Below are 25,416 nucleotides of genomic sequence, written 5' to 3'. Positions count from 1 at the left end.
GAATTTGTAGCAGCAGGCGAGGTATTGAAGGGACATTAATCATTCATGACATGACTGCCGGCCGCTGACAGAAACACAAACTTAATTGTCACGGTGTAGCTATCGTGAAAGGCAGAGTTGTCTAAATATCTGTGGTTGATCTGGACTTCCTGTTGCCGCCGCGTGTCTTTAGGAGAGCTTCTGTGAGATGAGGATAAGCCTGAACCAGAAACCCAACAGCAGCAGAGACTTTGGCTTCCAGGCAGCTTGGGACTCAACAGGTGCACGAGTCACGTCCATTGTACCAGGTATTCACGTTGCACATTTCCACCTTATTTTTCATGTATAACGCCAATTTATTCAACACTTTTTTTCCAACTTGACCAAATGTTCTGCTTATTCTTGCCCAGTTTAATGCTTTGGCTGTTACATACTTTCTTCACATGGAAAAAGCGCTTCTCCTTGTTCACTGTTGAAAAGGAACAACCAAATTACAGGTTGTTCTGTAAAGGTCGTTTCAAATGGTGTGAATATAGACTCGGTAAAATTGTTCTAATTGTAGCAGAAGTCTTGGCTCAGTTGCGTTTTACATGGAGGCGCTGCAAGTTCGCTGTCAGCCGGTTTTCCAGACCACTGCAGTGATGATGCCAGGCCTATGTAGGGCATCTTCTATGTGGGTCAGATCTGCTGGGCATGTCTCTCATTCTTCACACGTTTTTCCATTTAGCATATGATGATGAAATGTAAACTCTTACCACAGGACTGGTTCGAGCCTGCAGTGTTTGGGTGGGCAAACTGATAAATGTGTGTGGGCAAACGATTAATCGGCTCATTGTGACCAGTCGACTGTGAAAAATCATTTTATTTTGATCTGCGCAATCGTTATTTGGACTCTAAAACATGCGTGAATACCTTTTCTAACTCAGGCAGCTGCATTATTGAAACAAAATGACAAAAAGGATCAAACTAGTATTACTGTAATACACTTATCTAGAAGTCAACTTTTATTTGGTTGGTAGTCTGAATTACTTATCATTGGATACTAAAATAATCATTAGTTGCAGCCCTAAAATAAAGGTATATATGTATTTGTATTAAGTTGTAGGTGTGATTGTGTGGGCAAGTATTTCATATGGGTGGGCAGTGCCAGCCGTGTCCTACCCAATAGCAAAAAAATAGTTTTTATTATCATATTGTTGTTAATCTGATAGATACACTATCGCTTTGGTGCCGCTTAAAATTCAGAGGTAAAAGATTGATAGGTGAAGTCTGGTCACAAGTTTACATCTTAACCCTTTGTAGATCCCACTAAACATCTGATCATTGTGTCTGTACAGGAAGTCCAGCAGAAATGTGCCAGCTTCAGTCCGGAGACGAGGTGCTGACGGTGAACGGACAGCAGGTGTCAGACATGAGCTACACGTCCTGGAAGACTCACTTGGAGGAGGCTTTGCAGGAGGGCAGTCTGGTCATGGACATAAGGCGTCATGGCAAGAACAGTGAGTCATCTTCAGCCTCTACACTGTGTTTAAAGTGCACTCAGTGGTGTCATAGTGGGAGGCTGGCTGTTGCAGGTGAAGTAAAGGTTAGATTCTTGAGCTGACAGAATAGCTCACTGTCTGTAGGCATTACTAAGCAGTTTTGACACCTCAAATTGGTCCGTTAACTATTGTTAAATCATCCATGAATGATCCCTTGACAGCTAAACGGTGAGGGTTTGCCAACTGTTTTTCTGTTTGATAAAGGACAACTGTTATTTATTCCTTATGTGGGCTGTTCCTACTAATAATTTCATTTTAATTGCAGTTATTTGGGTCGTGGTGATATTTCTTTGCACTATTCTTGTGTTCTCATGTAGAGTTCTTTTGTTGTTGTGGCAAACTTACCCACGCCAAGCCGTTAGTTTTCTGGGTGAGAGAGAGCTGCTTCTTCACAGCGTCTAAAAAGCTTGCTTGTTCCATAGTACGTCAGTCTCACCTTATAAAAATAATAAACCACCCTAAGTAGCTCACTTGAACTAACACGCAGAGCTTGTTAAAATAGCTGTAGTTAGTACAAATGGCTGTGAGCCCGTTTGCCACATTGTGTGAAGCTTTTATGGAGTGCATGGTTGGGAAGGTGGGTTCTCTGGTACTCCCTGCTGCTCCTCTTAACCACACTTTAACCTCACCCATTGCTTATTAGTGGTTCACACATTTAAATGTGGGCTTTTCCCATTTCCACTGGTCAGGCATAACATTATGTCCACAAGCAGGTGACGCCACACGTTTCTCTTCATTGTGGCTTCTGTTGGAGAGATTGTTTAATAGTTCTAGTATTTACTACATTGTTGGAATAATGTGTAAGGATCTGAGTTAGGGCTGTGCAATTAATGTCATCTTAATTATGATTACAGTTATTGCTCCAATGACAAAAATCAAGTATATAAATAGAAATTTAGTTCTGAATCCCATGGGAGCAAAGCGTCTTGTTCACGGTGGCATTTAAATCTTAAATCACAAAACATTATTGTTAATTATTATTAAATGATGAATTTGCCATACTGACTCGACAGGTTAACGTTTGACTGTACATAAATAATTGTTTTAAATAATGATTATTTTAAAAGTTGACCCAAATAATCATTATTGTTATTATTTAATTATTTTTCATAAGTGAGAAATCCTATTTTTAGTGACTTAAACAGACAACATTGTGAAATATAAAGAAATATTAATCAAAAGGAAAAATATTTATCTTATTTATATCGTAAGAATAGTCCCTTGATATGCGTAATTTATTTTTTGTAAATAAACCAGTGAGAGGTTAGAAACTGGAGCTCATATGAATAGAAAAGTTGATCCTGGTAAAATTAAGTATCAAAATATAAAGTAAATGTATCTGCCCTGGAGACATAACGTACTGTAGGAAAATGACCATAATGTTATGCCTGATCGATTTACCGTACAGCTCAGAACGTATGAATTTTTCTACATTATCTTTGCCGTTGCATTACATGGAAGCAGACTGGAACAGAGACCCAACTTCCCTGCCATATAAAAGCCATAAGACCATCAATCTGACCAGTATGGATCCACTACTTCTAGGTGCCCCTGACATTAAGACGGTCAACTCCAGCTTGGATTTTACTTCACATATTTCCACCAGAACAGAGCCGGTCAAAGACATCTTCACACACCAAGTTGTTGTAAGTGATTCCAAGTCAATTCAACATGTTATTGTATTTTAATCATTTAACATGTAAATGTATTTTAATCATTTGTTGAATCTATTTTTTTTAATGATTATGTGCGATGGCATTTCTCTTCTCAGGATGTGGCCTCTAATGGATTTAATGGCAGTCTCCGTGACGAGCCGGTGACCATGAGGAGCAAAGGTACACAGTGAGAAAGGTTACAGAATTGATCTTGGCTGCAGTTTAAATGCGGCACACAAAACACTGTAGGCTGAAACTTGCTGACTCGGTATAAACAAAGCCATAAGAACCTATTGAATATATGGTTTTACTATAATGTGTACTGTTCTACGCATCCGTAATTAAAGGAGTTCTTTCCCTTCTTTTTCTCATGTAGACTCAGAACCTATATCTTTGAAAAACTTAAAACGAAGATCTGAGTTTTTTGAACAAGGTAACATTTCAGAAACTTGGGTAATTAGTCCTTACTCTCTATACCACAAGGTGTCTCCGTGCTTTGTTCGTTTCTTCAGATTCTTACGGGATGCAAACTGTGTTCGCTGCATGTTAAAGCAGTTAATTGCCATCTCAAATCAAATGTGACAAGCTTGTCTGCTCTGGGGGCTGTTTCTGACCTTTATGCATTGCACCTTCCTTCCTCTAGGGGGCTCAGGGTCCAGTGTCAGTCCGCTGGTCTACCTCTGTGGTAAACAGGGCTTTGTGTGTGTTTGTGTGTGTTTGTGCTGGTGTGGTCCTTGACGTTTGCAACCCTAAACCTGAGACACAGACATGCTGGACAAAGTTGTCTTTATCTCACACTAAATGGACTTCTCAAACAATAAATATTCCTTAAACTTTGTACAGTATGTCTTTGCCCTCCACAAATACAAATCCTGTGTTTCTTGTACATCTCGCTTTTCTGCATTTGATGTGGAAAAATGTTTCTGTGACATGCATGTACCAAAGCTATGTGTCTTATCACTGTATTTGTGCATGCTTTGCCTGTTTGTTTCCTGCCTCTTTGATCCTGTTTTTCTCACAGTCAATTAATCAATGTTCCTTTTTGAACTATTCACCTGATTTAAATGTCAGCTGCAATGTGATTTTAAATTAGGAGAATGAATAGTTCCCTGATTTAAGGGATTTCACCATGGTTACTTGGTGTGTTGGGATTTTAATGTTTATTACATAAAATGATTGATAGAAGAACCTGAGCCTCAGGTGTTGCCTGTGCATGCCCGAGTTAATTCATTTATCCCTCTCTTCAAGGAGGAACAGAACCTGTAATGCCAGATGTAAGTATCACACTATGTTTTATCTTTTAAAGGTTTTTATGACTATGGTTCATTTATTTAGTAGCACGTCCACTATAATATAGTGATAATTAATTACAGTATTATAATTGCCTAATGATTGATGAAAATGAATTGCATATTATATGAAAACTCAATATTTAAAGTTAAATAAGAGAAGTTTGAATAGTGAATAAATTAACTTTACAAATTATCAAAATATGTGCTTCTTGTTGATTAGATACCTGTTCCTTCCATTACTCCATCCTCCAGTCGTTGGTCCTGGGATCCTGAGGAGGAGAGGAAAAGACAAGAAAAATGGCAGAAGGAGCAAGAGCGCCTCCTGCAGGTACGAGTGTTATCGCTTTAACCTTAGCTACTTGCTTTAAAGTGCAGCGTTACCAATAAAGCCAATCACACCAAAATAGTAATGTAAATGTAAGAATTGAAGTGTCTTTTCTGGGAAACACTAGATTTGATCATTTTCAAATGTATTCTTCTTCTGTCTGCGCTTTATGTTACTGTATCCTTAAACTTTACATATTTATCTTCCAGGAAAAATATAAGCGTGATCAAGAAAAGCTGCATGAAGAGTGGCAGAAAGCGCAAGAGGAGATAAACAGTAGTCAAGGCCAGCAGGAGGTGGGTGTTTTGAAGAAGCCTGTTTTGTCGATTGGCAATGAAACAGTAGGAAGTCATTGCAATAGAAACGAGAGGAAGATTAATGAATGACTACAATCTTCATTAGCTTAAATTATGTGCAGTTATTGGAGTCATTTGGTTTGCCGGTCCTGAAGGGTTTTTTTTGTTTTTTTTTTTTAAAGGAACTGTTCTCCTGTTTTATCACATAAAGCAGAAGCTGGTCTAGCCGTGTTGAAATAGAAACACATGACACTTATTCTGCAATAAAAAGTCTGTCTGAAATTACCAAACGTGTCACCTCAGGACATGTGCTGAGTTGCTTAATATTTGATGCTGTTGATCCACAGTGCAGAAAAGGTCAAATTCTTCCTCTTTGCTTCTCTGTGGTAGCCGGCAAACCTGGAGGTGAACAACCAGAGCGCGGGTCCTCACTCCCCCCTGTCGCCTGTCAGCCAGCCCCTCAGCCCACTGTGGGAGGAGCAGGAGAGGATGAGGAAGGAGGAGCTGGAGCAACAGAAACAGGCCGAGGAGCGAGAACTTCAGCGTCTGAGGGAGGAGCGGCTGAGGAGGGAGCGGCAAGAAGAAGAGGAGAGGAAAAGGAGGGAGGAGGAGGAGAAAGAGAGGAGGAGGAGGGAGGAAGAAGTGAGGAGGAGAGAGGATGAAGAGAAGGAGAGGAGGAGGAGAGAGGAGGAAGGGAAGGAGAGGAGGAGGAGAGCAGAGGAAGAGGAGGAGAGGAGGAGGAGAGCAGAGGAAGCGGCAGAACAACAGCGCAGAGAGAGAGAGAGAGCCCAGCAGCAGCAGCAACAACAACAACAACAACAACAACAGCAGCAGTGGTCAGTCCTGTCCCAAACACATGTTCCACATTCACCACCTTTATTTACCATTATTACATGTAATATACATGTAATAACACATGACATTGCTGTTTGTCGTCAAAGCCATGCTAACAGTTCAAACGCTTAGGTTAAGATTGTGAGCGTTATACATTTATGAATCTGTAATGAACACTTGGACCACAAGGAGGCTTCAGGTGGTCCTAAGCCTATGTAAATGCAGAAGCAGAGTAAACACTATGACAATTCAGTATGTTAATTCCTGCACACTGACCGAGAAGTCGAGCAAAGAGACGGTTGATACCATTAGACAAAATAAATATGTTCATGTCAAAGTGTAAAGTGGGTTGAAATGAATGGACCTTTTAATCTTGTTGTTTTTCAATGCATTGTGCTACATACATGACATCAGTTTAGGGTGCTGCGGCACTTGTACTAACCCGCTAACGCTTCTGCATTATACCTGTTACTAATATATGTAATAACAATATGCATGTGCTTTGTTCTCCGCCGTGTGCTTTGTCTCTGGGCTCATCTCATTCCACTCAATCATCAACTCCATCATAGGGCTGGTGGCTTCCATGCCCAGCCCACAATCACCTTTGCAGACAGGTTGGTACAAATGTTTGGAAAAAACGACCCATCTTTGTGTTTCTTTCGTATTTTCCACTGTTCAAGCAAAGTACATACTCTCACATTTGCTCTAAATACATTTCAACAGTTGCATGATAACATTTTTGATAACATTTGCTTAAACCAGTACTTATATAGACATTTTTTAGTTTCTGGCTCTTGCCCTATGCTTACATTCTTAAGTATTTTCTCTCCATCTGAATATGCTTGTTCTGCTCAGCAGCTCAAGGCTAAACAAGGAAATGCTTTGACCTTAGTATTAAGGGCTTGAGTTGTAAACATATTTGCATTTTTAGCAGGACAAGGTCCAAATCATCTCCTCAGCTTGATGAAGAAGAAAGAGCTCAACAGAGAGGTCAGTCCTTGTCATTTTATCCTTGAGCTAGTTTGTGTTTTTATTTAATTTCTGACACTGTATGTCAAGTTCTATCAATACATGCTGTCAATATGAGCTGGAAGAATGTCCCCCGATGTCTAACACGGGTCTTGGTCTTTGCCACGAGATGACGCTTCTCTGCTGTGAAGGATTTTATTCATTATTGTGGAATAGCATGTGTGTAATATGAGCCTGGCACAGTTCATAAGTGTTACAGTTGGTTTGTAAATCTTAAATGTTTGAATTGTATAAAATGAATATGCCTTGCCTTGTATGGGGCGCAGGTGTGTCTGCACAGCCAGGGGGCATGGCTCAGTGGCTGCTGCAGGAGCAGACGAGCGAGCGCTATAAACAGGCTCAGAGTCAAAGAGCAGCATCAGAGCTGGAGACGGAGAGAAGGAACATTATGAATGTTATGAGATATAGACAGCCTGAGAGAGGTGGGCTCAAACCTAAAGCAACATCACAAATCAAACACCTTCTCTGATTGGTTCCTGTGTCAATAATGACATACTGCAATATGAAATTTCCTGAAACACGTTTGATTAGCAAAACAGAAAACAAATTATGAAGCAATCACTTGGCGAAATAAGAAATGATTTCAAGGTTGATTGAAAAAGGTTATTAGATCATTATATTTTACTTGAATTAATCATGCCTGCAATGAAATCCAGACTTGGATCAAAATGGAACCTGTCCATTCACATTTTGGCTGAATTGTCTGTGACCTGTTTGTGTGCATTTGTAGGGAGTACATTGGGTCAGAGGGATCCACAGTCATCTTCACGGGCTGAGGTGGATCGACAGCAGATCCTCAAAGAGATGAAGAAGAAGACCCCTCTGCTGACGGACAGCAGCTGGATCCGACAGCGGTCCTCCACCACCAGCACCAGCACCAGCACCAGCACCAGCATGGAGAGCGAGGGGCCTCCTATGCGCAGGTACACCCACTTCACTCTGCTACACACCAGAGAGCGGGGATGACTAATGGTGGTTGGCTTGCTATCCTTGCTAACTTATAAGGGTGTTTTGGCTTTGTGTTGGCTGCCAGTTCAGTCCTGTGTTGGCAAATTAACAAAAACATGTTTAATGCCACACATCCTGATGGCAGCCGGATTGGTTGTACTAACGGCTAACATGCAACGCTTTGCAGAGGTGATTCTCTTGACAACCTGGATTCCAACAACTATAACTCCTGGCGTTCTTCGTGGACACCCAAGACCAACTCTCAAATCCCAAACTACTTACGGCCTCAGTCGGCCATGTCTGGTAGTACTTCCTCTTATGGTGGCTGGTCAGGAGGTCTTCCTCGCTCCTCAACTCTACCCTCTTCATCCTCTCTGAGCTCCCTGCGAGGTGGGACAGGAACCCCCTCAGCCCCCTGGTCCAGAGAGACACCCTCCCCCTCACTGTCCTCTCCATCACCCACCACATCTCCAGAGCCACTGAGCGACTCCCTGCAAAGGAACAGGTAAAAGTAGCTTTGACTAACGTGCAAAAGCTTGGTTGTTTTCAAGGTTCGAAGTGGAACAATTTTAGAATAGATTGTTGGTCTGGGCAAACATTTTAAATATTTATTGTTTTGCTCTCATCTGCTCAACATCTTTGCAAATAAAAATACTTCAACTGTAGCAGAGAATCTTGCAATTTGCAAAGCATTAAAAAATAAAAATAAAAAAGCACATGAACATATGTATGACAGATTTTACCACAGGCTAATTTCCATCTGTTGTCCCTGGACAGACACTGTTGTTATATTTTATGATGTGACCTTCATCATAAATGTCCCAATGTCCTCTCGTTCCCCATTTCACATGACAACTATTGAATAAAGCCTTTGGCCTTGGAAAAAAAGAGATTTTTTCCATTTGTTTCCATTTGGAGTGGACAAAAATGGTTTACCAGTGACACCTCTTTCCAAATAAAATGTCTGCAATAACAGTAGAAATATTTAATAAAATAAAATCCAAAATTGTGGAATGATGTCAAATCACCATCACAGGCCTCGTGTAATTGTGTCACGATCTGGCCTCACAATCTATGAATATCTTGTTCCATTTCCAACCTTATGGAGGATTCTTTCACCTGTAACATTTAACACTGTGAGTAATGCAATACACAGACCAAAGGAAACTGTGTAATGTATTTATCTTTGTTTGTGTGTGTATCCATCCATGCGTGTCCTGCGCATGTGTGCTCAGCTTTAACATCACCGCTCTACATTTTGTAATATCCAGGTCAGTGAGTGGCAAGAAAATCTGTACATACTGTGACACTCCACTGGGGAAGGGCGCGGCCATGATCATCGAGTCCCTGGGGCTCTGTTATCATTTGACCTGTTTTAAGGTGAGACGCCGGACCTTATGAAGACTCAGAGAACTCTCGGCTGCATCCAGTTTCAGACTTATTCCGACTCATTTCCCACACTTACATCTTCTCATCTCATCTGTATTCTCTTAACTGTGATGCTTTTTCCAGTCCTCACCTTGACGTTTAAGCGCACCTTTCTTCTTTTCAGTCCAGATCCTTCACTCTTATCTGCCCTGGACCTGCACTGCACTATTCACCCTTATCTTCACAGAGCACACATTTTAAATCTTTCTGGCTTTATAGTGTTTCGATTGTGGGTCGGACCTGGGCGGAACAGAAGCCGGCGCAGAGGTCAGAATACGAAGCAAACACTTGTACTGCAACACCTGCTACGTGCGCTTCAAATGTAAGTAAATCACATATTATTTATAACACGTGTGGTATATACGGTTATTGTAATTCCTCCTACTTTTTTGTCTTCTTAGCTGGCCAGCCCACCTCCATGTGATGTGACTGTACTCCAACAAATTGATGAAGAAACTACTTGTGATAATAACCCATGAAGTCGAAGGCGTAACTAACAGCTCAGACATAACAGTCATTTTGGTTCTGTGAGTTTACATATTCATGTTTAATCTAAAGGGTAAGCTTGCTAAGTTGTTATCTGCTTTACTGCGCTTATAAGTATTAAAGATGTATAAAATAGATGTGCATGTATCAGAGATTTTACCCGGCTTAACATTCCAGCAATGAATCCTCTCCGCGATAACCAAGGCTTATTATATTATCGTTATGAATCGTATTAGTTTACAAAAAAGGTGAGATTATCTTGACTGTTATCCATCTCCATAATGGTATTAATATTTTTTGTTGACCAAGATGTTGTAAAGTGTATGTGCCTATTGTTTTTAACAGGGAAAACGTAAGACTATTCTTGAAAAATATATTTAAAACTGTTCTTTGACTGTCTGCACTTGCTTTTCACTGATTAAGAAAAGATTGTATCTGTTTTCCATGTCAAGAAAATATCGTACTGAAACCAGGCGAAATTATTCATTTGTAAATAAAACGGCTAAACGCTCATCTACTGTATCGAGACTCTTTTTGTGAAGTTACGTAACAGTTTTGCCGTGACATCCCAGATTCTGCTGCATCTGTGAACTCAATTCCTTCCCATCATTTCTGCCTCTTTCTGTCCCTCCTCTGCTCACTCATAATGAAAGGAATTTCAATGAGATTTTGTCTCCGAGTTCAGAGGACATGCCTGCTTTGCCTGCTCCAAAGCCAATTTGCCGTGCATATTTCATTTTGGCGTGCATGCATTACATTTGATTACACATTGATAAGCTATTTTTCTAATGTATTCTGTCACTGTCTCACAAAACTATCCGCCTAAGCAGCCATGAATATTCATACAAGATTTGAGTAGAAATAGTCTCCTGATTCTGAACTCTCAATTGCTTTTGGAAAAAAAGGTGAGGAGCCTCTGCTTTCCATAAATAGATGATACATTCACTTCACTGGATTTAGGCAGGATTAAATTGGCTGACATTTTGAAGGAGGCGCACATCCCCCCGAGGCAGCCATCTTTAACTCGTATTTTATTTTCTTTAGCTGATGGGTACATTTTAGTCCCATGGAACAAACATACTAACAGTCTCGATGTTTCCAACCGAGATATTTTGGTCAGGTCTGCTGCTCTGATTCACTGTCTCCACGAAAGCTAAAATTAAAACGTCTACTCCACCGAGCTGAAACATAGTAAAAATAGAATAGATAAAAAAGAGTGAATGTTTCAAGCATTTTGTTCAGCTGTGGTGCGAGAAACGATATTATGACTGTGTATTAATGGGTTTTTGGATTTTAATTTTAGAATTTAGTATTGAAAATCAGAAATACCAGATATATTTTGTTTTCAAGTTCAAGTAAATAATATGAATGAAAATTAGATTTTTTAACATGAATAAATACTTAACAAAGACAAAGAGACTCTGAGGCCTGTGTCTGGTGCATGCGTGCATTTGAGGTGGTTTGTCATATCATCCAGCAGCAACAGCTTTTCACTTCTCTTTTTAATTTTAAACTCCAGAAAAGTCTAAAAGTTGCTATTTTAACTTCCTCTGGGCTTTTTTTTTTTAATTAACTTCACCTTCTTTCCCTTGACCATAAGAGAATTCAGTAAATGAAAAAGAACTCCTTTCTTATTTCTGTCTCTCTGTGTTTTTATAGTATAGGTTGAAAGTAAATTGCATTTGGTTTACTTGAACACTGGAACAAAAATGCCTGGTATTTTACTTCTGTTTTCTATGTGCAAAAACTCATTATTGTATTTTTCAGTTCTGAATTCTGAAAAATAAAATCCAAATGACCCTGACCCTGACCTCACCAACATTGATTAACATTGAGTATTAGCATAACCTCCTGAGACACAGAGGACAAAGAAGTTATTTGACTTTGATATCTTGATACAAAACAAGTATTTGGGGGCTAAAAAGCACATCAAAAACATTATTTTCCTTTTTATATATATATATATATATATATATATATATATATATATATATATATATATATAGTCATATATATATATATATATATATATATATATATATATATATATATATATATATATATATATATATATATATATATATGACTATATTCATTGCGAGTCTGATATTCTTTTAAATGGAAAGCTCCATAGAAATGGAATAAATAACCATTTGTGAACCTTCATTTTAAGCAATATCCAAACAATATTGAACACATTAATCAAAAACATGTCAGAACATTGGGTGCAGAAGAAGCTCTGTAATGAACCTTTCGGTCACTGTCAAGCGGTTTGTAATCGATTATTAGTCCCGAGTGCCACAAGCTGGCGAGAGGCCTCTTAATTCACAAAAAGTGCCCACAGAACGAGCCCTCTCAAAAATAACCCCCTAATTTTCACCCAGTGACGGACATTATGTGATGAGACAAGGGAAGTAAAAAATATTATTACGGCAACGCCCTATTTCGGCCATATTGGATCCAGATTTGCTAAGCATGAATGCTGAAATTTGGTGAAAATGGTGTTAAGTAGTGGGCCATCAAGAAATATTAAATGTATTTCTCGGTTTCTGTTCAGCAAAGCCACGAAATATAGCTAGAATTTCTGAAGTTTACCACATTTTAAATTTGCTGCCATTTGTACATTGCATCAAATTTGAATCAGTTGTTAATCTCCTTGCTCTAAACCTACTTGAAGTGAAACCATTTAATTTAGTGTGATAGCGCCCCCTACAGAGTGAAATAAAATGTTGGCGTCCCGATCAAAAAATCCAATCTGACCATTAAGATTTCTTGCGATGATTTAAACCTCCCATCGCCACATTTATGAAATTCAGTACTAATGCCTCTATTTGTAAAGCAAAGGAGAGAAGGCGTGATAGTGAGTGTAGGTGTAATAAAAGGAAGGATTGGGGCGCTCTCCTCTTACTTGTGTGAAGATGGCATGGCGAGGGCCGATTATTGCTGCTTGCAGCTATATGTATTATTATTATAGCCACATCTCTAGGAGTCTGCCTCAGGGCACCTTTAGTACAGAAGTGGCTCACCATCTCCAGGCTGTGACTGAGAAGAACATGGTTCCAACCAACTAATGACTTTGAGGGTCTGGTGAAGAATGGAGTCAAAATGTTTGATACAGTGTTCACAAATCCACTGGTGGCTCTCAAGAGGAAGAAGCTATTAAACAAACTGTGGTTGAATGTGTATAGAAAATGTGCTCCAAGTTTGTACTGAAGTAAAAATATTTAAAGTATGAATGCACATTGCTACTCATTCTACAAGGAATTTTTCACACAATTTTAGATCCGTATTTTTATAAAACGTATTAAACAGTTAAAAGCTAAATCGTTGTTAAAACCACAATTAGAATATTCTTTGAGCTCAAAGCAGTGGATACAATGCTCGTTTTAGATGTAGCATCACATTTATCTACAAAAAACAAATAAAAATACTTTAGACTTATACTCAATGACAAATACATGTTTACCTAAAAATCTACTAACGTGAGTCTTAATTGTAGCCTTTGCGCTCTGGGTAATCTGCAAATAAATGATGTTACTGCCTCATTTCCACTGAATCTTGCACATACAACACACGTCTGACCAGTTTTCTCTATGTAAGGTCAGTATCTCAAATATTCTATGTATTTACCCTGACTGGTTAAATAAAGCTGTTTGTCATACACCTTGTCACCCTTTTTCTTGCAAGTGGTACTTTAGCTTTTATTGACCTGCAGCTTGAACTTCTTCTATAATTAGGTGCTGTCAGTCTCTGCAGACCTGTTGCCATGGCTTTTGAGCACTTAATAGCATCGCACATGGTCAAAAACCTCCACACAGATGAGATTATATGTGCACTTAAAGTCAACCTTCACTGTGCTGCAGCATTCTTTTCATTTACAAATAGATCTGCCCTAAAATAAAGCCTAATAAATGCACTACTAATATGTTATAGTTCTGAGGCAATAATGATGAACAGTCCAGAGCAGTTTCACTGAAAACAATTAGAAAAGGTGAATGGGAGATTGTTTTAATACAAATCAAACATTAGGCTGAAGATCACTTGGTTTCGGTCTAAAAAGCTTTTGAGTGAAATGTTTTCATGTTTTCTTTTCTGTCCAAGAAAACTTAAAGAATTATAATTACAGTATAAAGCGAATTTCTTTGATGTTTTGTCTTTAAGTGTTGCAATTTTGATTGTATGTCTTTCATGAATTGATTGAGAGAATTTTTTTTTTTAATTGTTCACCATGTTTTATATTTTTACATCACATTTTCTCCAAATAATATAAAAACTATACTTTTGCTGTTTAGGCGGTTGTTTATTGTAAAGATTATTGTCATTAGTCATCTCAGCTATTCAAGCTATTATTTATATTTTACATTCAGACTTTTAAATATGTTTAGCTGAAGAAACGTTAAAATGTGGTGACTGAAGGCTTATAGATAGATAATATTCATGAATATAATTATGTATATATAATATGACGAGTATTATTGATGAAAATCAGAAAAGTTTTTTTCTTTTTTAACATCTTGATTTAATAATTCCACTGTCTTTGTTATAAAGGTATTTTTGTATTTGTATTAAAATGTGACTATTCCTGATAACAATTACGATTATCAAAATACAACTTTGATTATTAATGTATAGCAATTTCAGTCATGATTAGTCAATTAAATATTTCAGCCCATGTTTGTTAATAATAAGTGTCATTTATGGATTTACAAAGTATCTTCAACCTGCTTTATCTTCTAGTTGAGGAATAACCAAGACTATGGAGGAAGACTCTGTTACAAACACACAGACCATCCATTCTCACATTCATTCTTTATAAGCAATTTAGTTTGACCTCGCCCTAATGAAATGTCACATTGAAAAAGGGCTTCATGAAAGACCCCCAGCTCCAGACGCTAATGACAAACAGAGTGGGAGTGAAAGTGCGCCTCACCTGTGGCACGGGGGTAATGGAGTGCTCATAGTCAACAGATTAGTGCCTTTCTTTGCTGCAAACATAAAAACTAAACTTGTACAGGTATTGATCGTTGACCTTTGGTTCAATGAGGAAACGATCAGCTCCGATCCCTGCTTGTCCTCATTATGGATGATTATGGACTCTAATCCCTGCCTCACAAAAGGGCACCCACGACGCAGTCAATCTTGGAGCATGTGGCGCCCTCCAAAAATAAAATAGTGATTGAATGGTGAAGCTTTGGTTGTGACTGTGCTGTGGAGCCGAGTGCAGGTGCGTCTCTGTCGACTGAGATTAAATGTGAACACGCAGTGGGAAATACACATCAACAGGAGACCAAAAATAACCAAGAAGATTACTAATTTAAATTACAGCCTGATTTGAAAGTGCTGAAAAACCTTTATTTTGCCTCCTCTGCATGTTCAGAGCCATGTTACAATCAAGAAGGAGAACACATTTAATCTGCTTGTGTGACCCAGAGCGACCTCCAAGTTCATTTTCAGACTCAGGTAAAGTCAGTAGTAATAAGAAAGTTGTAATTGTGATTTTTTTTGTCCAATATAAACCTCACACGTCTTCTGCTAGATTATCAGTCATTATTTAAACTTGTTCATCTTTAGTTAAAGGTTGTATTTTAGGTACAAAGCAAATGTTTTTCTTTCAGTAAATAAACACAGCTGTGCAATAGTCTTCATAAAAGTATGTTCTGATCTTCAGCTGAAGGGAAATGCTTTATACATCTGGCCAATTTGAATTACAAACCTCTTTGTAAAAACAATCAGCTGGATAATATAAGATATATTAAATCATATTGGCATATTTAGTGTAGTGTAGTGTTATTGAATCTGAAACATGACCCAGACTCTCAGAATACATTATTGGAGATAAAACATTTTCTATGAGGAAAGAAAGCAAAAAATTGCATGTTTGTAGTTTTGCAGCGTGAAGGAGAAGAAAGCCAGTCAATGCAGGCTGAGACGATAAGACAGCTGGACGCAGCTGGGCCATCCTGATATGCAGACTATTATGCCCCGGGAGAGGAGAACTAGTTTTATATTATTCCTTCCTTCTCATGCTATAGATGAGCCTGACCTGCATGACTGATTCCCCATTTCCTCTGGTGTTTTTTAGATGTGAAAGAGAGGACAGTGACTGAACACTGGGATTATTAACCACATGTCACTCATGGATCAAAACGTGTGGAGTAACACATACTGACCTGATTTACATATAATCACCTGTTACATCATATTATGACACAACAGGAACATTCAGATGACACTTATTACATGTGGACCTTAATAAATACTGCAGTTAGGTGAAAAAAAGAAAATAAACTACAGTGTATGTCACTACCCATGTCATTGTCATGTATTTACATTTAACTCTAATGAAATCCTTCACATGATGGTGATTTACCAAAATGTAACTACAGTCCAAATGCGCCGTGCGTCTTAACTGTTCTCACTGACAGAGTGAGTCATTGTGGTTCTCAAACATCCTGTACCACCTGAGAAAATACTTGCCCTTTAGAATACCTATACCACACAGAAATGGATCAATATTTTACAGTCTCTCCAGACTGGAGATGACCAAGGGTTGTATCATGATGATTCTATTCAAAGTCTCATATCTGATGTTTCACTAGACGATGTTTTACTTTACATTTCTGCTTCTTTACTCATGGCATTTGCCTTTGACATGGTGTATGTGTGTTTCAGTGCAGTCTTTAGAACTGCACATTGTGAGGAGGCTATTAACCACATGTCAATCATATTTTCCACAGATCCAGTAAATAGACTGTGCCTCAAACAGACAGGCGTTACAGTAGTACTTCCATCCCGACACCCATGGCCCGTCACGGTTCAAGTTAATTGAAATTTAATCAGAAAAAACACATAAAGGGAGAGCGACACGCGCTGTAATCTGACCTTTCATTTGATGTTGGGATGTTAGTTTTAGTGACGTGTTCACACCTGGCTCTCACAGAATGTCAGACTGATTCTATTTCCAACTGTCAAGGTTTCATCTCATTGACATAAATGTGTCTTTGACTGCTGCTTTGTGGAGACACTCTTTGGACGTGATTTGCATAATTGCTCTCTGACACACAAAAATGTCTCTGACTTTTATGTGCATCAGAATATGTTGCTGTAATAATTGATTTTAGAGAAGATGATAACGGCCTCACATGTTGAATCAGCCAAAAAGTCTGACTCTTACCCGATATAGCAACATCAGCAACGCTCTTCACTTTTTCTTCTTATTCGGTGTGTTCAGTCCTGAAGCATACATGTGTCCAGTGTCTATTTTGGGGAGATTAATGAGCCACAAAACAAGCTTATTATTAAAAGTTTTGATGTAGCAATCATTTTCTTTCAAATTTGAAAACTAAATTTGTATAACCCAATGCTCCAAGACATAGACACATTCTGAAGTGATGTGCTTTTACAAAATCACATGGTCTAACTCTTGCAGGCGTATATGTCTTTACAACATTGCTGTCTTCTTGTTGAGAAAGAGAAGGAAAAGAGACTCTGAGACTCTCCATCTCTACATTGTACCCATAATCCCGCTGGAGATATAATTGCCTCAAAAACACACTGTATTTATAACAATCCATTACATAAGAGCTGTGATAGATCTCACATACTCTTTTGCCCAGTGGGATCATAAGCAAGATTTTCATGTTCCAACCGTCTGGTTTAAAATGCCGAGGCCATTAACAGAAAGCTTTGTTAATCCCTCTCTTTATTAAAATGGAAATATGTATTAGAAATAGTTAATTTTAAAGACCTCAGACTGATTTAGAAATAACAAGCTTCAACCTCATTTTTTATTTTATTTTTTGCAAAACACGTGTAATGGTCTTCCTGTTGTGGCCAGTAACCAATATTTGCCCATGTCTATATCAATACTTTTTTATCTATAGAAAGGCCCACAACTTGTAAAGTGAACAAGTGAACTTGATTTTTGAAGGATAGAATATAAAACGTGTCTGATGCTCTAAGGACAAACAATGGCCCACAGAGTTTGACTGGGACAGAAATGATCAGTGTCAAATATTGAACATGAACACAAAAATCCCCCATTATGGCTGTTATTGATATGATCCATGCATCCACAGACGTCATTAGCACAAGCAGAGGCCTCACTGTATACTTTCCTGCTGTCGGCATGGTAACTTTATAGCATTGCCTTCATTTATGTTTTGCCTTGTATTTTGTATGTTTAATGTATGTCATCTGAGTCACAAAGTCTATTGAATCAAACTCTTTAAATGCACGTTCTCATTATGAACATTTAACTAAAGACATTTCATTTTATAACAACAAATAGAGTCATAACAAAGTATTTTGGCTATTTAAAAAGGTCAAAATCAGAAAGAAGGTTTGAATGTCACGCTCACTGAGATTTTAATAAATCCACTTTCCTTCTCTGATTTAGTCGTAAATTAGATCTGTGCAAGAAAATGTTTGCTCACAAACATCACTGCATGAGATTATTTGAAGTGAATTGCTATTATTATCAATCAAACCAACCAACCGACTGCAACCAGGCATTGTGTAGAGTGAAATTAATGAGGTTTTTGCGGCAAACAGAATCATTTTCAGACTCAGTACAAATGATGGATGTGTAACTTTGTTACAATTGGGGATGTTTACCACACATTTAAAAGTACAGATTCCTAAAAGGCAGAAGCCGGGGCTCAGTGAGGCCACATTGTCACCACAGCCTAAAGCAAGCAATATTTTATCTGAAAAAGCTCCAGAAGTACGTGAGGCTGTCAGTCTGTCTATTGTTTGTGGTCTATTCAAAGTCATTATCTAGCTCACAGCGCTGTAATTACTGTATAGTGAATAGCCTTTCAGAACCCATCATTTCCTGCACTGTAAGCTCCTTGTTTTGTTCACGCTACAGACGAGCAGCGCTTTTGTCAATATATTGATATGAACAATTTCAGGTGACGTGGACATTGTGGAAATGGTTCTGTGCCTGGAAGCTTTTATAAGGGACTCAAATTGACTCCAATGGAGACATGATGGTTTAGTGAACAATTTAACTCTCTCGTTGGCAGAAAATATGTACATAGTGTTTCTATGCACATAGAACATTCCATCTTGAGCGTAGGCTTAAGCATTTCTATCATTGTTAACATTTCTATGTGGTTAGCTCTATCTACAGGCATCATCTGTTACAGAGCTGGCAGCCCGGTGTAAACGCTCTCTCTTCTTTCTCACACTTATTGTGCTTTATCTCCTATATTTTGTAAATATAGTTAGTATATTTTTTCTATTTTACTGTACGATAGGGACACGCGCTGGAATAGTTTTTTAATTCAACTGTTTTTGACTTTTTTCGGCTGGATTTGAGCGTTTTTCGTTGCGTTCGTTGTGTTGTTGTGACGTGAGCTAGCTCCGAGCGAGCCCACCAGCCCCCCCCCCCCCCCCCCCCCCGCGCCCTCCGGCCGCGCTAAAGTACGGCGTGTCGTCGGTACACGTTTATGTACACGTTTATATGAAAGAGGAACTTCACGAATGATCGGGACACGCACTGGAATCGCTTTAAATTAACTTGTTTTGACTTTATTCGGCTGGATTGAGTGTTTTCGTCGTGTCGTGGCGATGTGTCTTGGCTCTGAGTCCCCCGGCTCCGCCCCGCCCCCCGGCCCCGCCCCGCCCCCCGGCTCCGGCCCCGCCCCCCGGCTCCGGCCCCGCCCCCCGGCCGGCGCCGTACCGCGTTTCCACAAAGGAGGAACTCATGAAACTGCTGAGAACAGTCGTCTTACCCGGAGATCGTCACGTTATCCCGGCGCAATACTGACCTAACCTAATACTGATGTGCAATTCTGTCATATGTGCAATTACTGTTGGAATTCATGTGCAATTCATGTGTAATTACTGTGAAATTCATGTGCAATCTATGTGCTGTCGTGACACATATTCATGTGCAATTACTGTCGGGATCACATGCAATGGTATTTATGTATTTATTTGTCTATGGGAGTTTTTATTTATCTATAGGAGATCTTCTAGTGAAAGTGTTTTTCAGACTTCCTATAAGTGATCTGTTCTTCTGTATCAAATCAAATCAAATCAATTTATTTCGTATCTACCTCTGGATCTACCTGCGTTGCACCAATGAAATTTCCCCATGTGGGACAATAAAGGAATATCTTATCTTATCTTATCTTATCTTAAAACCACTTTTTTTACTTACCCAAAAAGATGTTAGCTACTTTTTTTATGTCTTCTCAGTGTAGTCGTGGTTTCTGCTTCATCTCAGAAAGTCTGGATTTTGTGACCAGTGAAAAAATCACAGAGTCCATTCTTTAACAGCTTTCAATAGAGCTAACCAGCCTTCTCTGACGCTAAACAATAAGTTGTTATTTGTTTTGGACAACATATTCTTTTTACTTTAGATAGCTAAAGAATTAAACACCACTGTTGTGTCTTTCTTGCGGGTGAACAACTGACAGTAACCCCCTAAATGTAGTAAACTTTAGTCAAAGAGCACAAAAGATTAACATAATTTGACCAATCAACTGATATTGGTCCATCTCTCAGCAGGCAACGTCAGCGACTTTTGACTCGAGTTCCAAAGATCTTTTCCCGACTTCATGTCCCGAGCGTCCATGTTCCGAGGGAAGCAGCGTCCAGGAATTTTCTAATTTATTTGAATTTTCTTCACAAACTGCTAATTCATTGATTTACAGGTTCTATCCCACCAATCAAAGTCATAAATAGAAAAACATGAAAACCTGTCGTATGCTCTTTAAATATGGACGCAGGTGACCAGACCTAGTCAGATCTACGGAGAGATGACTCAATTTTAGCAACAAAACAACAGGGGGGAAAAGCAAGATAGACAAGTTGAAAGTAATACTATGGAACGCAATAACATCTGAAGAATCAAGCATTTTGTCCATAGACTTCCTAAAAAAATAAGCAAAGCTTTATTAAAGTGATGTCTTGGAATGAATGCAGACTCGGAGGCAGCAGAATGGATGAGTAAAGGTTGCTGAGGCGCTTGCCCTGCGGTCCCAGGTTAATATCCAGCTGCTATCTTCTTCATACTTCACTGCCAGCACAGGAGGACGGAGCTGGGACAGGGCACCCTCAGGGACCTCACTCCTCAATCACTCTGCCACTATTTGTTCAGCTTTATAGCCACGATGTCTGCCTCGCGTATCATGCCATTCGTCTTTACAGCACTTGATGAAATGCAAACAGTTGACATTTACACACAAAAATTGTGTGTAAATGTCAACTGTCCTTTACCTCTCGGGCGAACTGTTCTCACAAATCCTCTTTCGTCTAATCTAAATGAACGCCCAGAGATCTGTGTAAACGATGCTGATGAATACATTGCCCTGTGGTCCGTCTTTTTTCATTATTGAATACACTGCCGGCATCAATTATAGTTCAAACCGCTCACGTGTATCTCCAAACACACAGCTTTTAATGAACAGAAACAGCTGCCGGACCCGGACCACCAGCTGCCCCCGGCATAAACCGCATGTTCGTTACTGTCAGTCTATACACTTAAGCCATTAACTTGGTTCATCATTAAACTGAGCGGCTGTGAGACATGCACATAGCAGAGGAGAAAGGGAAAGCGTGCATTTGAGTATTTGTTTGAGGCTTGTTAACCTCCTAATGGCCTACATGTTTGCTCCAGGTTATAATCAAAGCATTGTAATTGTCCATTTGTCTCCAAACTCAATTTCATGCTTTCCTGCTCTCATACTTTATGTCTGCAGGAGAAGTGGCAGATAAGCAATGGACCGGAACACACAGACTGCCAACAAGTGTCTTTTACCACGCAAAGAAAGACAGATCTAAGTTCATTTATGTTTATATAACTGTTGAAAGGACTAAAAAAAAGAAAAAAAAACTGTTAATTTGTTCGCTTACACCTCTAAATAAAAATAAGTCACTTTTTATAGACTTGGTCCTGTTGCCGTGGTTACCAAAGATGCTATATAAAGACGTAGAGGGTTTTTCCACGTTGAACAATTTACCACAAAGAACCAAATGTTTTCATAGCTTGTTAATTAACCAACCGCTTTAGGCCACGACTGAATCCTTTTCTCATGATCGATGCTGTTGCACTGGAGTGATTCTGTGTCACTGTTTGGATTATTTTGGCGTATATAATCCTTTTCTTAATTAACAACCCACTAAGCCGAGCATTTGGGATAAGCGCCCGTTTCTCATTGTAATGCGAGCCACTTGAGGATGTCAGACTTCAGAGGATGCGTCCCTTCATCTAAACCCACACATTGATTTCTGAAGGATTTGGCTCCTTATATTTGCCTGAGATAAGAAACAATAGCTCATTACACAAGCTGCAACAGTCACTTGAGATTCGTCTGGAAAAGGTCCTATTTGGTCTTGGTCCAAAATGTGTCAGTCTTTGTGATATCACTGTTTTTAAGAACCAAATATGTTTTAAAATCAGTAGTTATTTGTAACACCACTCATCTTTTTTCATCTTCAAATCAGTGAAAATGTCAAATGTATTGCATTTGTTTCATGTCTACACAAGCAACAACCAGGGCCGGCCCAGCCTATAAGCGAACTAAGCAGCCGCGTAGGGCCCCGAGGAGTTAATAGGGCCCCCAATCTGGCAACCCGTCTTATGCGAAGTGCAAGCGCAGCGTGCGCTACTAGTGTAGTAGCGCTGCAGGCGCGGCAGCGCACACAGCGGTAACATAACGCACAAACCGCATTTATTTGTAATGACAATCTGGCAACCGAGGCACCAGACCTGCGCTGATTGGTCAACTTCATTGTGCGCGAGCAGAACGAGAGCAAAACATAAACACAACAGAACGTGGTCCTCATGTCCAGAGGAATATATCCCCCCGATGCCGAAAAACGAAAGAAGAAACTTCTTGACGATGTAAAGAAACTGCAAACTCAACAACACTCTCCAGGTATTGAACTTCTCTTACAAAGAGACGGTTAATGCTGCTGTTTGAAACAACACGATTCTGTCACGTTAGTTCGCTCAGGCTGGAGGCGACGAGAGCTCTGCCCCGCGCACAATAATATGTCTGAATGAAAGATAATAAGCTTAACATTTACACCAGCCCGGTGTAAGCTGCAGGTGAGGCCGGTGAGGGGCGTCTGTGCCCCGGTCACTAAGTTCCGTCTCGTCCAGAACCTCTGACGTGAGACTTTGGAGTGAACAGTGTGCGGCCCTGTCCCGAGCCCCTGTCCCGGGCCCCTGTGCAGCCTCAGTCAGAGATGAGCGGTTTGAGTTTGCGTCCCTCTCTCTCACATCACCATGTGTGAGATCAATCGTGACTCGTGATGTCTGTTTTACTTTGACTTCTTAAGTGGAATGAGAGGAACGTAAAGGTGCAGGAGTCCAGTGTGTGGTGTTCTGATCAGAACAAACATTTATATTGTAATTCACTTTTAATAGAGCAATAAAACATTTCAATTTATTTAAAAAGCATCATTAGACTATTTGTTATAAATTATAATAAATTGATAGTGAAAAATAACCAGACATATTATGATTACGTCTGTTATAGAATAATACTATATATTTTTATACAAAAGTGGCAAAGCTGCAGAAACGCAGTCTCTTCACTATAGCTAAGCTTGGACCTTCACTTCACGTTCTGTTCATTCTCTGGGAATAACATTTTTGCACTGTCTAGTTTTATCAGTGTTAATTGTTAATCAAGCAATGCTTATGCCATTTGTTTAATTTAATATAACTTGTTTTGTCACTTTAGCAAGAAGGAACAGTTGGGAGCTGTAAAAGATAAATTAGTAAGGATAACTATTACTTTTACATTTTCAGTTAAAATGAATCAATTTGATCATAATTATTTTTCATAGCCAATATTGTATTGAGTAATTAAGTACACTAATGTATTAATAACTGGCTTTAGTCATTTTCTCCTGGCACAGTTTCATCACATCATCATTTTATAGCATTACAACCTGAACATTTGACTCTTACTTTAGCGGCTGGACCACATTAAAATGCAGCAGAAGACCCAAAAAAGGTCTGAAAATCACTGGGGGAAGGCCCCCAGACCCCCCCTGTTCATTAATTTAAACTGCTAATGTGGCTGTCGACCTTAACGCCCACAAATACGCCCAAAAACATATCTGGGACGTGTGTTATTTGTACAGGGAGTAGAGGTGATGTCAGTGGAATACCAAGTTGCATTGTGGGATTTAAGTTATCAATATTTGAGCTTGTGAGGTGTTGAGAATAAACTAACTGGCAAACGCCCTGGCGTTTTGGTGCGCTTTGTTAGCGTTGAAGAAAGTTCCCATATGTGAATTGTTTACTGACAATGGCAATAAAACTGATTCTGATGACGTGGTGAGGGGCCCCCAAAAATGTTTTCGCTTAGGGCCCCCTGAAGGCTTGGGCCGGCCCTGGCAACAACATTGTAGTTCTATCAAAAATCATTTATTTTAGAAAACACTTGGGGCAGTGACCCCCAAACTGGAGGAATGGCTTGAGCAGATCCCAGGAAAAACATCAGACATCTCGGTCCAGAAAAGTGCAGTGCAGGAACAGCAAAGATACAGCGCAGAAGCTTCAAGCTCCCAGGCCTCTGGTAGAGGAACCGAGCTTGAAGGGGGAGAAATAGAGACCACCCGCGGAGGGTTTATATATAGCGGAGGACGTCGCTCAAATATTTTTGGAACATCCAGAACAAAATACATAACCTCATTTACCTCAGATTTACAGAGTTTAGTGCGTCGCTTGTTGACTCGGCAGAAGTCGGCAACGATTCTCAGTCTCTGTTATTTTTATTCTTTCCTCGTAATCCGCTATGTTTGTTTAGACACCAACAGACAATGCGTTTGTCTGATTGGTTAATCCGCCTGTCAATCACTCCCTTTGGAAATTGGAGCGACTGGGTTAGATCCCAGACCTTCACGGTTTTGTAAAGTATATTTTTACAGAGTTAAAGCTCTTAAAGTGTTGAATCACCCACTGGGCCAGCTGCTTCTTTAAAAACCACCACCACCTTCAGCCTGAACATGTAATCAATAGTAGAAATATACTCTTTCACGTGGTGTGTTCTGGCAGACAGTGGGGACAGTGCTGCAGATGGAGATTAGCAGGTTAAGAGATGAGGCTGAGGATGCTCCCCGGAGAGGAAGAGGAGGCTGCCATGTTGCCCACCACAGCGGTGATGGGAGACATGCTGTTTAGTGTTTATTCAGTTCACAGCTGGACCAACTGGTTCTGTTTCACACATGTGGTCACTTTTAATAACTTAGTACTGTTTACTTTACACAGTATGCTACGTAAGCAAAGGCTTTAAGTTATACATTAGTTTAGAGAGTGAAAATTGCACTCTTGGTTTTCTGTAGTCTAACTGTTAACATGAGCCAATGTTAAATCATTGTATTTAATAACTCACAATAAATGGACTGATTTATGCAGTTATTAGGCCCGAGCCCCAGCAGGGCGGAGGGCCTATTGCTCCCGCAACGCTGCCTTCGGCCCATTCACTAATTGTTGACAACAGCAGCGCGAAGCGCTGCATTCCTCCAAAAACCCTCCTGGCATCGTCCCGTACGCGAGAATCTATGCCGCAGGCATGGGCCATGCTTGTATCTGCTCAAATCAATGGAAGTCTATGGGGAGTGGGCGGGGCA

General features: G+C 39.6%; 1 protein-coding gene across 3 annotated transcripts in view; it reads left to right on the top strand.

The window, feature by feature from the left end:
- Positions 1-10,326, top strand: part of LOC140359723 (LIM domain only protein 7-like) — a 40,322-nt gene extending 29,996 nt beyond the window's left edge. The window contains exons 14-31 of one of the 3 annotated variants that reach the window (XM_072444840.1): positions 173-287; positions 1,317-1,478; positions 3,066-3,166; positions 3,292-3,355; positions 3,552-3,608; positions 3,819-3,860; positions 4,424-4,449; positions 4,688-4,795; positions 5,002-5,088; positions 5,479-5,924; positions 6,492-6,536; positions 6,854-6,912; positions 7,218-7,373; positions 7,682-7,874; positions 8,087-8,404; positions 9,171-9,279; positions 9,547-9,649; positions 9,729-10,326. In XM_072444840.1, coding sequence (XP_072300941.1) covers positions 173-287; positions 1,317-1,478; positions 3,066-3,166; positions 3,292-3,355; positions 3,552-3,608; positions 3,819-3,860; positions 4,424-4,449; positions 4,688-4,795; positions 5,002-5,088; positions 5,479-5,924; positions 6,492-6,536; positions 6,854-6,912; positions 7,218-7,373; positions 7,682-7,874; positions 8,087-8,404; positions 9,171-9,279; positions 9,547-9,649; positions 9,729-9,751 — 2,214 coding nt within the window. In that variant the 3' untranslated portion in view covers positions 9,752-10,326. Of the gene's footprint in view, positions 1-172; positions 288-1,316; positions 1,479-2,984; positions 3,167-3,291; positions 3,356-3,551; positions 3,609-3,818; positions 3,861-4,423; positions 4,450-4,687; positions 4,796-5,001; positions 5,089-5,478; positions 5,925-6,491; positions 6,537-6,853; positions 6,913-7,217; positions 7,374-7,681; positions 7,875-8,086; positions 8,405-9,170; positions 9,280-9,546; positions 9,650-9,728 lie in introns of all 3 variants that reach the window. The other 2 variants (XM_072444841.1, XM_072444843.1) reach the window with 2 other exon arrangements.
- The last annotated feature ends 15,090 nt before the right edge of the window (positions 10,327-25,416 follow it).

This window comes from Eucyclogobius newberryi, unplaced genomic scaffold (assembly GCF_026437365.1).
Source record: "Eucyclogobius newberryi isolate DKJ021-1_F unplaced genomic scaffold, fEucNew1.0.hap1 SCAF_14, whole genome shotgun sequence".
In the NCBI taxonomy this organism is placed as follows: Eukaryota; Metazoa; Chordata; class Actinopteri; order Gobiiformes; family Gobiidae; genus Eucyclogobius; species Eucyclogobius newberryi.
This window is presented reverse-complemented; position numbering and strand designations above follow the sequence as displayed.